The sequence below is a fragment of the Echinops telfairi genome, unplaced genomic scaffold, assembly GCF_000313985.2.
Source record: "Echinops telfairi isolate 266 unplaced genomic scaffold, ASM31398v2 ScPeMD7_31;HRSCAF=116, whole genome shotgun sequence".
Lineage (NCBI taxonomy): Eukaryota > Metazoa > Chordata > Mammalia > Afrosoricida > Tenrecidae > Echinops > Echinops telfairi.
Window position 1 is genome coordinate 62,463,133 of NW_022103928.1, and position 15,268 is coordinate 62,478,400.

At 43.8% G+C, this 15,268-nt stretch overlaps 1 protein-coding gene across 4 annotated transcripts in view; it reads left to right on the top strand.

Moving 5' to 3' along the window:
• The window catches only part of ERC2 (ELKS/RAB6-interacting/CAST family member 2), a 987,816-nt gene that overhangs the window by 456,872 nt on the left and 515,676 nt on the right, over nucleotides 1-15,268 (top strand). For 2 of the 4 annotated variants that reach the window (XM_030885545.2, XM_045290032.1), the window contains exons 10-11: nucleotides 375-410; nucleotides 14,640-14,833. In XM_030885545.2, the coding sequence (XP_030741405.2) occupies nucleotides 375-410; nucleotides 14,640-14,833 (230 nt within the window). The remainder of the gene's footprint in view (nucleotides 1-374; nucleotides 411-14,639; nucleotides 14,834-15,268) is intronic. The other 2 variants (XM_045290033.1, XM_045290034.1) reach the window with 1 other exon arrangement.

A 15,268-nucleotide genomic window follows, 5' to 3' on the forward strand; every position in this document is an offset into this window, starting at 1 on the left:
TGAAGTTCAGGTGATAAATCGCAGGCTTGGCCAAAACCACTTCTTCTGACTCATTCCTAGAGGCCAGCACTTCGTGCATCAGCCAAAGTGGACAGCGTTCTTTATTTCGTGGGTGATTTACCTTGAGAAAGGGAAAGTAACACAAACCTTACATTTCTGATTCCAGCTCTTCTTTTTTAGCCGCCAAAGTCAACATTTGTATATCCCCAGAGCCTCTCACTTCCACCATGGAATTTGTAGGAACTGAAATGTCTTCGTTTTGAACGAGCAGTCGTCTATGTGAATGCCCTGGATGTGTTGCGCTAATGCTGTTTTCCTGGATTTTCCCTTCTTTCTCTGTTTGTGCCCCAATGCCTCCCCACTTTGCCATGTAGCAAGCTGAGCAGTTGTTCAATCAGATGTACAACCCAGTAAGTCTTTTCCGAAAGTCCCGCTGTAACATATCCAAGCATGAGGATCCATTGACCACCTGTTGCCATGTGCCAAACTGGGAGGTTCTGGAAATATTTATAGAGCCTCTTCCTATTTTCATTCTGTCAAAAGCAATGCCCTGTGCAGAGGCTCCTGTCATTTCTTTGGAATGTAAAATTTAAAAAAAAATGGAAATCAGGGAAATGTGACCAGCTGTTAGTACCTCCTTCTGAAGTTCTGCTCTCAGGCCCTAGAAGCAGGTCAGGGCCAGATGGAAGCTCGTGGAATTCTGTCTTGGAGCCTGTCGACCCAGACAGACTTGCCTGTGCTAAGAGGGGCACCATTCATTAAAGAGCAAAAAAGTCTATGCATGTTGGGGTCAAGTGAAGGGAGTTAAAGATGAGGGTAGAGTTTAGAGTAGAGCTATGCTCCTTGAGATTGGCAAGTAGCTGACATGACTGTAGATTAATAATTTATTTATTATTAATTGGGATGAATGCATCTATCAAATCATTCCGTAGTTTAATCACCTCCAGTAGAATTGTCCATTTGCTACCACAGATTTCAAACGTTCTTTTTCTATAGACAGCCTTTGATGGCATCACCCGGTTATAAGAGTGAAAACTTGGCTGACCCCGGCCCAAAATATAGCCTCTTACTAAGAGACAGTGGTGATTTGGTTTATAATTTAATGGAGTACTGAAACAGGAAATGAGTAAAGGAGGCTGCCACTCTTTTTTTTTTAATTTACTCCTAATGACAGGTGCACAGTTAAATGACCTATTTCCCTTGCTTGCTTGTTTTAAGAAGGCCCAGTGAGAGGCACAAGGCATCGAGGTAGACAGGACTGGTCATTGGCAGATCGGATCTTGCTGTCCTCAGCCTGTGACCTCGGAGAGGTAGATCCCTCCAGGGCATGAACATCGGAGACGCGGTAGCCCACAGCTCTAGCTGCTGCTGCTGCTGCTGAGGGCCCGGCAGGACGCCGCTGTGCCGACTCAGCCCCCCGTGGTCTATTCCACCAGCTCTGTCTTGGCCAGTAGACTTTCAGAAGCCCTGTTGGGGCATCTCCATTCACCTCCTCCCTCAGTATGGACTTTGGAGCAGTAAACATGATTCTAAATGGCCTTGTTCTCCGGAAGGAAGCCACGAACGATGGGCAGACTCGGGGGAGCAGAGCGGTGGAGGAAGACAAATGGGGCGGCCCATCTTCTTGGAAACTCAGCCCTGGGAAGACAGGGCGTTTTCTTTACATCTTTTTAAAAAGGTGTAAATTAACCCCGGTGAAGTGGCTTGAGCCTGACTAGTTAAGGATGGAAGGATGCCAGGTCATGGGTGTGCCCGGCACACCTGGGGAGAGCTCCTGTCTACAGCCCCAAAGTTTTATCAAGCTGGATAGAGGAGTCTGCCATGCCAGCCCTGACGGGTAGGGCCCAAGAAACAGCTCTGTTCATTTTTGCACCATTTTCAGAAAATATTGCTGGCAAGGGACACATCATGTTTTGTTTTTTCCTGTGAGAAGTACGAGGGTCTCCAGCATGCAACAGTGAACTTTGCAGCCCCTTAGGTAACTTGTTCAAAACTCATCGACTGATTTTTTTTTTCTTCTCAAGTTAATTATAAAGCTAGCCTATTGTTTTGGCATCCCGGGAATATAGCCAAAGCCTCATTATTTTAACTCCCCCTGTCTGCAGGCTCCAAGCCTTTTAGAACTGATAGAGATGCCGCATGAGGAATTCTCTGTCCTTAATAGTCTTCTAACAAGTGACTGTGTTTTTCCTGGTTGTAAAAATAATATACAGTCACAGGAGAGAATTTACAGACATATGGAAGGACATGGGAGAAATAAAAATAACAGCACTTCTTGCAGTACAGAGATAATCACTGAGAGCCTGGGGTCTGTGTCCCCCAGCCCCGCCCCTGAAGCTTTCTCTGGTGCTTCCCTCCTGTTCCTCCACCCCTTCATTCTTTCTTCCCTGTTTCCTTCCCTCCCCGCCTCCCCCAACCCCCTTTCCCTTCCCTTTCTTCTACTTTTTTCTTTTTCTCCTTACCTAATGCCATTTAAAAAATTATTTTATTAGGGGCTCATACAACTCTTATCACAATCCATACATCCATCAATTGTGTAAAGCGCATTTGTACATTCATTGCCCTCATCTTCTCATCAGAATGTAGCCAAATCTTTACAGTGGCCAAATGTTTATATCGCATTTTTATAGCATTTCATTTTTAAATTCTCGATTAAGAATTAAATATAAAATAATATTGCGTTCATTCGATATTAAATGTTTTAGTGGCTATATAGATATTCTCCGATATTTACTTCTTGCCCGAAGAAATAGGCACTTTTTCTTTTCTCTCTCTCTCTCTCTTTCTTTTTGACCAGCATCAACAATGCTGTGAAGAATATCTTTCCATATCAAATGTTGCCCATTTCTGTTTCTTTTCCTGTAACTAATCCCTGGGCCAGCGGCTCAGCGCAGCGCCCAGTTGTTGCTTCATGTTGCACTTCCTCCTCCCGAGCTGCCCAGGTGGCCCCTCTGTTTTCCCTGGACAAAGGGAGACTCAGCAGTGTGCGCAGGTTGAAGGAATGCACAGGTGGGCCTTTCTGTTCCCCTCTTTTTAATTTTCCCTTCTTTGATTTCTAGTGTGGTTGAGGGTTGGTTGGTAGCTGTTTTATTCTTCTAACTGCCCGTTTTGATAGTTTTATTGACATGATTCACGTGCTGACGGTCCGTGGCTTACATATGTTAAAAGGAGATGCCCAGTGGTCACCACCATGAAGACCATGAGGTCTAGAACAGCTGCCTCCTGATTGCGCCCGTGGTGCCCCCCCCACCATGACCCCCAAGGAGGCCAGTCTAGTGGGCTTGCGTGTGCGGCATCCCTAACACGAAAATCATACCAACCCAAACCCACAGTGACAGCAATAACACGCAGGAAATATCAATCCAAGTAAAAGTAGAATTGGACCTTGAACCGTTTTTAAAAATCATTTTATTGAGAGCTCTTACAACGCTTATTACAATCCATGCATCAATTGTCTCAGGCGTATTTGTACACATGTTGCCATCATCCTTTCTAGACAGCTGCTTTCTATTGAGTCCTTGGTATCAGCTCCTCTTTCCCCCCACCCATGTGACCCCTTCATAGATTTTATACATTATTATTGCCACGTCTCACACCAAGCGCGGTCTCCCTTCCCCCATGGTTTCTGTTGTTCTTTCCCCAGGAGGGGTGTGTGTGGTTGTGTGTTGATCAGTTTCCCCTTCTTCCCCTTCCCCCCGCCCCTTTCACCCTTCCCATCGGGTACCTCTCTTCCCATTCCTGTGCCTGGGTTCTGTGTGTCGTGAGGCCCCCTCTCTTTTCTATACCTGTGTCCATGCTCCGGTCTAGTCGGAATTGAGGAGCAGCACTGGGGTCATGATAGTGGAGGGTGAGGAAGCCTCAAGGGACCAGAGGAGTGTTGTGTGTTTCACTGATGCTTTACTGCACGCTGGTGACTCATCCCTTCCCTGTGACCCCTCTGTGGGGGATGTTCCATTGTCTACTGATGGGCTTTGGATCTCTGCTCCAACCCCTCTCATAGAACACATTTTTTAAAAGGTCAAAAGAGGAACAGGGCTCACATTCTTTCCTTCCTTCCTTCCTTCTTTTTTCTCATTCTAGAACTCCTCTTTTGGTTCTATGGACTCCTCTTTCTGGCCATTGTCCACATGCTTTCTCACTCTCCTCTGAAGCAGCCACTTTCTGTCTCAAACTTTCCCAAGGCTCCACCGTGTGACCTCCCAGGGTTCCCAAAGATAGCGTGTAGTATCGGAGACAATATTGCCCTTTCCCTCATAAAGGTTACTGGGCTTTACAAAAGAGAGAGAGAACGAGGGAGAGAGAGGGAACAAATGATGGTGCATTAAATTTTAATGCAACGATGTCTACAGGAATCCACTTCCCATGCACTCTGCGTAAGGTCAAGAGTGTTCACATCTCTGGCCCATAGTCTGAGTGAAGTCAATGGAACCTTAATCCAAGTGTGGACATTGCAAATGGATTTTGGGCTTTCACTGTCATGCACAGCCTTCTGCAGACCTGGTGCTCAGAATTTAAGCTCTAATACAATTCCCTCCTCTGATCTTGGATTTTATTAGGAGCCATAGTGGTGTAGTGGTTACACGCAGGGCTGCTAACCTCAAAGTCAGCAGTTTGAAACCACCAACCCCTTTGTGGGAGAAAGGAGCTTTCTGCTCCCATAGGAGTTATAGTCTCAGAAACTCACAGGCTCAGTTCCACTCTGTCCTGTAGGATTGCTGTGAGTCAGCACCGACTTGATGGCAGTGAGTTTGGTTTGGGATCTTTGCTTTTATTATATTATAAATTTATGTGATATAATGATATGTAATATACAAGGGGTACCTCCCCAAAACACAGAAAGTATGCATTTTTGTTTCTGGCAGGCGAACATCAAATAATTCGCTCTGAGTTAGTGTGTCAAGTGGCGTCACCCGGGCCAGTTCTCTCTGATCACAGTGAATGTTTCCACAACAGTAGTTTCGCTCAAGCTGTGATTTTGTGATGGGTGATTTCAGAGAACAGCATGTGACTGTGAAATTTTGTTTCCTGCTCGGGAAAGCGCCTCAGAAAATGTTGTGATGTTGAACACAGTTTACAGGGACAGCATTATGGGAAAAATTTAAATATAGGAGTGGTTTTCTCATTTCAAAAAAGGTAAAATGTCGATTGATGACAAAACTTGTCTGGACATCTGTCAACTTCCTGACCAGACAAAAATGTCAACTTGTAGTGTATTTGCAGTTCATTCCACCAGGTCAGACTGTTCATCGAGCTTCCTCTTTAGAGGTTCTGAAAAGATTGCATAATGGTGTGTGACAAAAAGGCCTGTTTGTGGCAGACCAGGGACTGGTTTTGCCACCACGACAATGCACCTGCTCACGCAGCCATCTCAGTGCGCCAGTTTTTGTCAAAAAACAGCATGCCTCTCTTGCCCCACGCACCTTACTCACCTGACCTTGCTCTGTGGGACTTCTTTTTGTTTCCATGAATGAAGAGGGACATGAAAGGACAGAGATTTGATGATGTAGACGAGGTGAAGAAAAAATGAGGGCAGTGCTGTCAGCCGTCCAAACAGATGAGTTTGAAAAATGTTTTCAAGAATGGAATCACAGTTTTCACAGATATATTAAGTGTAATGGAGAGTGCTTTGAAGGTGATAATTATTTTTTAATGTAAATACATAGCTTTGAAAAATATTCTGAGTTTTTTGGTACCTCCTCGTATATTACATATATTTATATGTTATATTATAAATCTTCGCTGGTGGGTTTCCTCCATGTGGACTTCGTTGACACCTCACTTAGGTGGTTCCTGTTTTAAGACAAGCTTCTAAGAGCCCTTCTTTCTGGTAGCTGTGTGCCATGTGCTTTCTTCAGTGGCTGAGGAGTTTTATGTTTTGTCTCCTATGCTATATCTTTTTCAAAGTAATCCACAAAGTTGCTTTTTAAGCCTACTGCTTTGTTTATTGATTTCTATTAGTTATATTATATGGAACCTTTGTCAGGTTTGTGATTTAATTTTTTAAGTACACATACACATGCATAGAAAGAACTAGTATTAGGGGTTTTCTCTGTATTTTTATCTTTAGAAATTTTCATCTGGTTTCAAAAGGTAACACCCACTTATAGTCAGACTTTTAAAAAAATGCAACTTTGTTATCTACCTGCTATTTATTTGGCAGTGTCTTGTGACATGTAGGTCTAACTTACATGCTTTTAAATGCTGCACTAGTTGTCTCTGCACCATATTGAAAAGAATTCTCTTGTTATCCACTGATTTGGATACTTTTTTTTTTTAATATTCTAACAACTCCCATGGATCAGTATTTTAGTTTCTAGACTTCTGCTCAGCCCCATCTTTGCCTGTTGCTCTTGGTTCTGAATTTTAATTATTGTGGAGTTATGATATTTTAAATCATCTAATGCAGTGGTTCTCAACCTTCCTAATGCCGTGACCCTTTAATACAGTTCCTCATGTGGTGGTGACACCCCAACAATAAAATGATATTCAGTGCTACTTCATAACTGTAATTTTGCTACTGGTATGAATCGGGTGACCCCTGTGAAAGGGTCAATCGGCCCCCAAAGGGGTCGTGACCCACAGGTTGAGAACTGCTGATCTAGTGAAAGAAAGCCCTTTCTAATTCTTCTGTTTTGCTTGTCCTATGCCGTGTTGATGTTTTCCACTTCCGAGTTTCCCGCATTCTTAGTGAACTTCAGGTCACTTTATTGATTAAAAGGGTATGACTGTTTTAATTAGCATGATATTCATCCTATCAAATAATTTCCGGATGGTTGATAATTATGTAAATATCATTTTGGGGCTTGTTACTCTTTTATCTTAAGTCAGGGGCCTTTTGCTGTAACATTTTAATGTTCCTCTAATCTACCAAAACCCACGGCCATCAAATCTATTCCAACTCATGGTGACCCTACTTCGTGTTCCCGAGGCTGGAAACCCTGACAGTAGCAGTCCACGCCGTTGTTCTCCCACAGAGCGGCTGGCAGTCCAGTGCGTGGACCCCAGTGCCACCAGGCTTTCCTATCATAGACGCGCTGATAGTTCTTCTTAAGGACAGCCCTACTCATTTCTCTCCATTTAATAGTCACGTTGTCATTAGGGGAGATAGGTTTCTCCTTTGTATTTTCTAACTAGTTATTGGTATCTAGGAAGTTCCTTTCGTTTTTGTACGTTTATTTTCAAATATGATTACTTACATACTTTGTGTTTTGTGAAATCAGTTGACGTTTTGGCCAGTCTGTGTCTAGCAAAGCCTACTAAATCAGAGTCAGCAGGGATTAGGTTTTGAAGTCTTCTCGGGGTTATTCGTCCTTTCCCCCTAGCTCTAAAATCCACTGTCCTACAGGACAGAGGGGAACTGCCCTGTGAGTCTTCTCAGACTATGCCGCTTTACAAAGGGAGTAGGACCCAGGCTTCCTCCCAAGGAATGGCCATTGGCGTCTCACCAGTAGCCTTGCAGCTTGCAGCCCTGCGCGACCGCCACAGCACCAGAGCTCCAGTTTGCCCCTAGCATACACGTCAACTAGGCCCTATTCCTCCTTTTTTTTTCTTTTTCTGTTTTTACTTTGGTTACTGTATGCTCCAAAGTTGTAGATCTCATAATGCCATTTCTTTGGGATTTAACAAGTTTCCTTCCTATCCTTCTTATTTCTTAAGACAACAGCCTTTCTTCAACTTAAATGGTCAGTTTCTGCTCTAGTGGTTTTGTAAACACCTTCCAGTTGATCTCTGGTTGGGCTCTTTTTCTTCTATTTCTAGATGAATCATGCCTTTCACATCTATTGCAAATGCGATCTTTGTAGCCCTCATAGTTATTGTGCCCAGAGTTAGGATACAAGGCTCTCCTATAAAATCTTGGGAAATCTTTAGCTCTCCTGGCTCCCTCAGCCGAGTGCCTCTTAGAATTTTCCAGGGCTGCATGGCAGACAGCTTTTTCAGAGACGCTGGGGTGCTTTTGTTCCCGACCAGCAGACCTGTGAGACCTTAGTGCTGTTCCCCACACATATGAAACACACTCCCACCTGCTGGCAACCCTGACTCATCTGCAAACCTGTCCTTTGCAAGGCTCACAATTTATATAAGGCTTACAAGAGAAAAGACTAAGCATCTTCCCATTCCACACAGAGAGGGAGGAATCTTGGGAAGGCTTTCCTGATTTGCATGTCGTTGGAGGACTGGGCAAGCCCACGGTCTTTGTGGCCTAACCAATAAGACGCTTTCACAGGCACGGTGTAGTTTCACCCCCGAAGCAAAGGGGGAAACCTACTGCCATCGAGTCAGTGCTGACTCAGTTCTTGTCAAGGTATAGCAGGGCTTCCCCCGAAATTTTTAAGCCAGTATCTGAAATTTAAATGGTTTGATGCACAATTACACCAGTCCCTCCTGCTCCAGCCTGGGAAAGTGGAAACTAAGTCTGTGAGCGTTGATGCGGGGGCGTACACAAGCGACAAGTGCTGTTCACGCTCAAGCATCTGTGTCCACACCCACATGCAAGCCCCCGTGACTCCACCCTCAATCTGGGCTTTTGTTAAAGTCCTCAAAGGACATCTGAAAGAGCACTTAATATTCTTAGTTACCTGGTTAGTTTCAGAGAGTCCAGAAAATTACCTCGGTTCTCTACATTGCTAATTTTTGCAAATTTTGCTTAAAAGGGATTATATCATTATTTACATTTTTGTTGGATCTTAAAAAGCATTAGCATAAAGTTGGCTCCTTTTTTAGTTTTTATGTCTCTGGCATACAATTATTTATTTATATATACCTTATTTTTTTTCCATCTAGTAAATCTTAGTTTTAAATATAGCAATTATAGTAAGCAAATTGTGAATTCTCCAGATATAATTAACTAAAATTGGGAAAAGAAGTCTTGCTAGGCAATATATGTTTTAGAGGCATATTATTTCTTTCCCGTGATAATATTAAGTTCAGCTCTTATTAATTTATTGGATCAGAGATGAAATTCAAATTTTATATATTTGTCTTGTGATCTTTTTTCATAACTCAGAATTATGTGTGGATTGGAACATCTTTTAGAACACTGAAAGGAAGCATAATTTTAGAGATAATTTGTGTCCCCTCCCCTGCTGCTACGATAGGAAGTTATGTTCCAGCAATGCCACTCAGCTCCAGGGCTGTGATCGAGGTTCGTGTTTTCCCAGAGCACAAATTCAGCCCATGGCTGCCAGGGCCCACAGCCAGCAGGGAGGGAAACCATCAGATTTCTCCATTGACATCCACCTATTCCTCACGGTCCCCATACGTCCCTTGTCAATTTGGGGGGCCGAGTTCTGTTACAATTGCTTCTGAGAGAGCCTGTTCCGGAGAGAGCAGGTTGTCCTCTGCTGCCAGGAAGCTCTCCCGTCTTATTTCACAGCACGCTCCGGGGCCGCAGTCTCCGCTTCCCTTTCTTGGCCCTGGAATGTCGGATAAATGCTTTCATGGGAAAAAGCAATGACGAACCTCCCGAGACAAGTTTAAGTAAACTCACGATTGGGGATTTGGAAACTGTCTGACCCAGCATCGGCTGTAGCCACTCACAGCTTTCTGAGTGTGATTGCGCCGGGGTGTTGCTAGCAGATTGTCTGCAGCGGTTCTCAGTCTCTCCATGGAAACACGCACCAGGTCCGTGCTGCCTTCCTCCTCCCTAGCGATGGCCAGCTTCTCTGTTGGCCTTGACCGCGGCTTTCAGAAGGGGCTCACATCACAATACCTGTGCAGGTCCACTTGAGTGAGCCTCCAAGCTGCTTTGATCTTCCCCATCTGTGGGGAAATGTTCTTGCATATGGAAATGCAAGAAGCATTATTGGGAGGCCCTCAAAACTTGCTGATCTCACTTGCAACACAGACTTTCCTGAAATTCTCTCCTCCCTGACTCTCCTCGACCCCAGCCCCCAAGGTTTCTGAGCATCTAAAGATCCTGGAGAGTTCTCACAACTCTGGGAAATGTTCTGAGGCAGAACCAGATACTGCCATAAAACTCACCTGTTTAATAAGAAACAGTAGTCTCTGTATGCCCCTGGAAGCGATAATGCTCTCTGCTAGATGGGTGATAACTTCCCTCCCTATTAGGAGACCCCCTGACCATCACCACCACCCATCTGTGCCCTCGATTCTTCCATGTAAGGTCCTAGCCTTTGGGTGGCAAACTGGGGCGCTGGAGCCAAAGGCGGCTCTTTCAGTGCTTACATGTGGCGCTGAAGTAAAATTGAAGAAAACAATTTAAGTCTATTCTTCAGATAATGGTGATTTCAGTTGTTGTGAAAAGATGTTTATGGCTCTGGAATAATTTTTAAGTTGTTGCGAAGGGCACTTCCTTTTTGATTGGCTCTCCTTCTCAAAAGTCACCAAGCCCTGTTCTAGATGAATCATAACAGAGTGGCCAACTTAAGGTGCCTTCTGGGACTGAAACAACAAGTGCTTCCCAACATTTCCTGGGAGTTCCTATCAAACCAACAGATCCCCAAGCAGAAACCATTCCTGAATTTCCCATTTAAATCATGAATTAGTCAATTTGTCACAGTGTAGGGAGTGGTCGATATAAATTTCAAATCCATATTTTTTCCTGCAGTGACTCGTGTAAGCTAGCCTCAAATCCATCATCAGCTTTTGATCCACCAGTAACCTGCTGGTCCGCATTGAAGACCCCACGCTAGCATTTTGAAGGCCCAGGAGAGTGTCTGAGTACGGATAGAGAGAGCCCTTTGTCACTCTGCTTAGATGACCTCAGCCACAGCTTTAAGGGCTCAGTTTATGCCTTTATTTTATTTTTTGGTAAAGTATCACTCCAGGTCTGTGGATCACAGTATAACCTCCTTGCTCTGTCGAGGGTAACAGTTTCAGCCTATGGTCTGAGAACAGCTGTGCAGACTGAGGTGAGCTAGGTACCTGTGACAGCTGGTGGATATCGATGAAGTGTTTTCCTCCGCGGGTTAGGCTAGGTCTGAAATCAGGGAAACTGCGTAAGCTCCAGTCTGTGCGTGGATGCCACTGCTGGCCCACGCAGTCACTCTCCCGTGACACGTCTTCAAGCTTTCTGTTCACTTCGGAGATTTGTAAATTACCGTTTTTATATCTTTATTAAAAATCATTATTTCAAGAACGCTGGCACCTGATTAAAGATAGCTTAAGATGACTTCTTTTATCTGGAAATTAGTCGATGAGGATACAGGGATAGATATATTAAACTCACAGATACTTTTGAAGTTGTCTATCTCTTTTATTTATTTATCATGTTATCTTATTTTTAACAGTTTTATTGGGATATAAATCACACACCATGCATTTCAATAGTTCATGCATATTAAGAAGAGTTGTACAATCATCACCACAATCAGTTTTAAAAGGAAGGACTATTAGTACCCACACGTATTATTTAACAGATTTCAGGTCAGCTGTGTACCTGGCTTTTGTCCACATTTAGATAACACGATCAATTTCATCATTGAGGTGAATGGCAACAGTGGAATAATTCAGGTTCGGGTATGTGTGTGTGTGCGTGTGAGTGTGTGTGTGCGTGTGAGTGTGTTTATGTGTGTACATATGTGTGCATGTGTGTATGTGTGCGTGTTGCATGTGTGTATGTGTATGTGAGTGTGTGTGCATGTGAGTGTGTGCATGTGTATGTGTGTGAGTGTATGTGTGTACATGCGTGCATGTATGTATGTGTGCATGTGTGAACATGTGTGTGTGTTTATGTGTGTACATATGTGTGCGTGTGTGTGTATGTGAGTGTGTGTGCATGTGAGTGTGTGCATGTGTGTATGTGTGTGAGTGTATGTGTGTACGTGCGTGCATGTATGTATGTGTGCATGTGTGAACATGTGTGTGTGTGTGTGTTTCCTGGGATTTCTGTGCCTCTGAGCATTCCAAGAGTCCATGAATCACACTTCCCGGTTGAGTTGAAAAGACTGCAGCTCGTCTAGTCTCACTGAACATGGAGTGCTGGTGCCTGGTCACCCTCTTCTCTCCTAGGTGCTAAAGCAAGTTTCCTGCTCACACACCTATCATCGCAGACTCTCCTTTCTCTGTAGCTCTAACAGCTGCCTTCTTTAACTAATGGACAGGATCGCAGTGTAGCGCCAACAGTGAGGATGGCGCAGGACCAGGCAGTGTTACTTGTTAATAACAGTATCAATAACAATTAAACAAACCATTTAACTTAACTTAGTTGTGTAAGCCTCCTATCTGGATACACATCATTAAATAATCACAATAAAAATACAAGTGGATAATATTTCCCCTTGCCGTGTTATAGCTTTCACACTTCTTAGTGTGTCTAATTCATTTGCCTGTCATCATAAGAGGCAAGGTGAGAATTCGAATTAAAGTTTCTTAACTAGTAATTCCGTATCCATTTATTAAAACATAATGTTGATGGTAAACACTAAACTGGACGACTGAGATAAACCATGGACGTTTATCAAATACTTGCTACCTTCAAAGGAACACTCCAGGGGGTGCCCCACAGCCAGGAGAGGGATTTGAACTCAAGTCAGAAGCAGGCAGTCCAAGCATAGCTGTTCATTGGCTTCGTGTGTTTCTAGCTGCTCGTCACTCTGCTCATGAACTCACTTCTGCAGATCCGGTGCTGTTGTCGGGCGACTTGGTAAATGTCAGCAGAGGTCTCTAAGTGTCATAAAATGACAGAGCAGTGGAAGTGGGAGAGATGTGAATGTGGACAGGGTTTTCTCTCTTCTCTTTTAAGCAATTAAAAAGTATTTTGGATTTTCTAATTCCAAATTTAGAAAATATATATTTTTTGAATTCTTTTCTCTTGAAAGACTAACGAGGGCTGATTCTTATAATCACAAACTGTAGTTAAGTATGTGAAGTCATATTTTAAGATGGAATATATAGTCTATACTTTTAAAGTTGAGATTAGAGAATTTAAATACCATTACTTAAATTTAAAATGAAATCATCAGAGGAATAAACCATTGAAGGAATGTTATTAGCTCAAAAATCCCTTTTTGATTACTTTAATTATGCTAAAAAATCCCTCAATAATGTATTAAAATGAGACTTAGGGTAAATATTAAATAAACAGAAGTAACTGTTGTCTGAGAAATGTCGGTAAGAAGCAGTCAGCCAGTACCTGATGTCATGTTAAACTGATACATGTTTGCAATGTGCTTTGTAACAGAGGGGCATATTTTCCGAATAAGGAAATGTTAGAATGAACAATGTGAACTCACATTATCCCTTACTATCCTCATGCTTAAATAATATGTTACATGCAATTACATTATTTTGAAAAGTGATTATTTTGTGACAAATAAGGAATTTATTTTTATTTTTACTAATTTTCAAATTTTTTTCTACTAAATCATTGCAAAGACTGTCAAATGTCTAGCAGTAGTATTAGTATTATTTTCTTTCTAACCATGCATGATTCATCGGACCCCACCGTAGCTGTAGCTTGCTTGCCTTGTTTTTTCCCTGAAATAAAAACCAAAACCAACCAAACAAACAACCAAAATGGTAAAAGGCCCAGTAAACATCTGCTCAACCTCATAAGGTAGCAGAACAGTCGGAGTCCTGATAGACTGTTAACATTTCCATCACGCACGCGTAGATTTGGGAGCCATGTGCAGAGATGACTCCTCTGAAATTTCTCTGTTCAAGGTGCACTGTTGTTAAACTACTGGCTTTTTCCCCTGCCTGCTCGTTGAAGAAATCAATTAGGAATAATGTGAAACAAGGGGTAGGCGAAAGATTGCAGTGCCGTGTTCTCTCCATCTGTCTGGGAATATTTCAGCCAAAAGTTTATTTTGGGAAAAAAGAATTAAAAAAAAACATTAAAAAGATCATACCATACACACACACACACACACAACCACAAACCCTTTGGCTGCAAATGATCCTGCAGTGTTGCTGGTGTGTTGTTGCCTGTCGTGTCTGTTCTTGTGTGTAATGCTGCCCCACCCCCACTCATGCATGTGTTTGTAGATTCTGGTCCGTGTGCTTGTTCATGAACTAGCTCATCTTCCTCCTGGCTCAGGTGAGATTGAAGCAGGACAACAAGAATTTATGGGTAAAACTGCTAGCTGAAAAGCCTTCCTCCCTTGCAAGTCTCCCTGTCCAGCAACGTCTGTGCTGCAAGGTCGCAGTGACATGGAGTGCGCACTGACCTCCTGCACTTGGCCTGGCTCTCCACATGCCCTGGATGGTCTTTGACTTCATTTAACTGCACCTTGTCCTGGTCGCTCTGCGATGGAAGTGGAGGCATCTGGGCTCTGAGATGACTCACCTCCCCGGCCGCGAGGAGGAGTCGTGCCGGCTTGGCTGTCCTCGCCAAATCGCCAGAAGTAAAGACATCACAGTCGCTACGTTCCCCACTTTGTGGGGAAGAACATAGAAAGAAAAAAACTGTGGCATCTATTTGAATGGCATGTAAATGCTATGAGAAACCCCTCCATCCAGTGGCACACAGTTTGACGTCAGCATTGCTCCAGTGCTGAAATGCCCCATTCCTCCCCTCCTGCCTTTCAGCTGACAGGCTACCCATAATTCTTGAGCATTGTGGTTGTATTTTATTTTTCCTCTCTCTCCAAAATGAACTGCTGGGCCACTGCTGACTGCACTCTCTATTGTTCCAAGTTGCTGACATAACTGTATTCTCTAACAATGTAATGTTGAAGGCTCATAACACTGAAGATGACTCCAGGATGAACCCCGAGTTTGCCGACAGGATCAAGCAGCTTGATAAGGAGGCGTCCTACTACCGAGATGAGTGTGGCAAAGCCCAGGCGGAAGTTGACCGGCTGCTGGACATCCTCAAGGAGGTGGAGAACGAGAAGCATGACAAGGACAAGAAGATCGCGGAACTGGAAAGGTATGCTGCCAGCGGTGTGGTGAACTGTGCGGGGAGTGAATGCCGGCCGCCTGGCTGCCCACGAGAGGTCACGGTGGGTTGGCAAAGCTTGACACAAGTTCAGCCTGGTGCTGTGTCCCTGATGTGGGGTGTGCGGGAGGCAATTGGCTTATCGTCTCAGGGCTTACCTCCCCCTGCAGTGTTTCAAGTAAACCAAGCTCAGCTGCCCTGGGTGAGAGCTGAGACCTGGCCTTTGTACTGTGAAGTCGGTACGAAACGAGGCTTTGGCTGCTTTAAACCTCAGTTCCCTTCCATCAAAGGGAAACATTTGGGGGGTTAGGCTTGTCTTGCACAGAGAGCGGGGAGGAATGGAGTTGGGAGCTTTTCATTCAGAGAAAAGAAGGTAGTACCTAGTCTCTGGATGTCTTTTGGCACGCCACACTGAATTCATGCCTG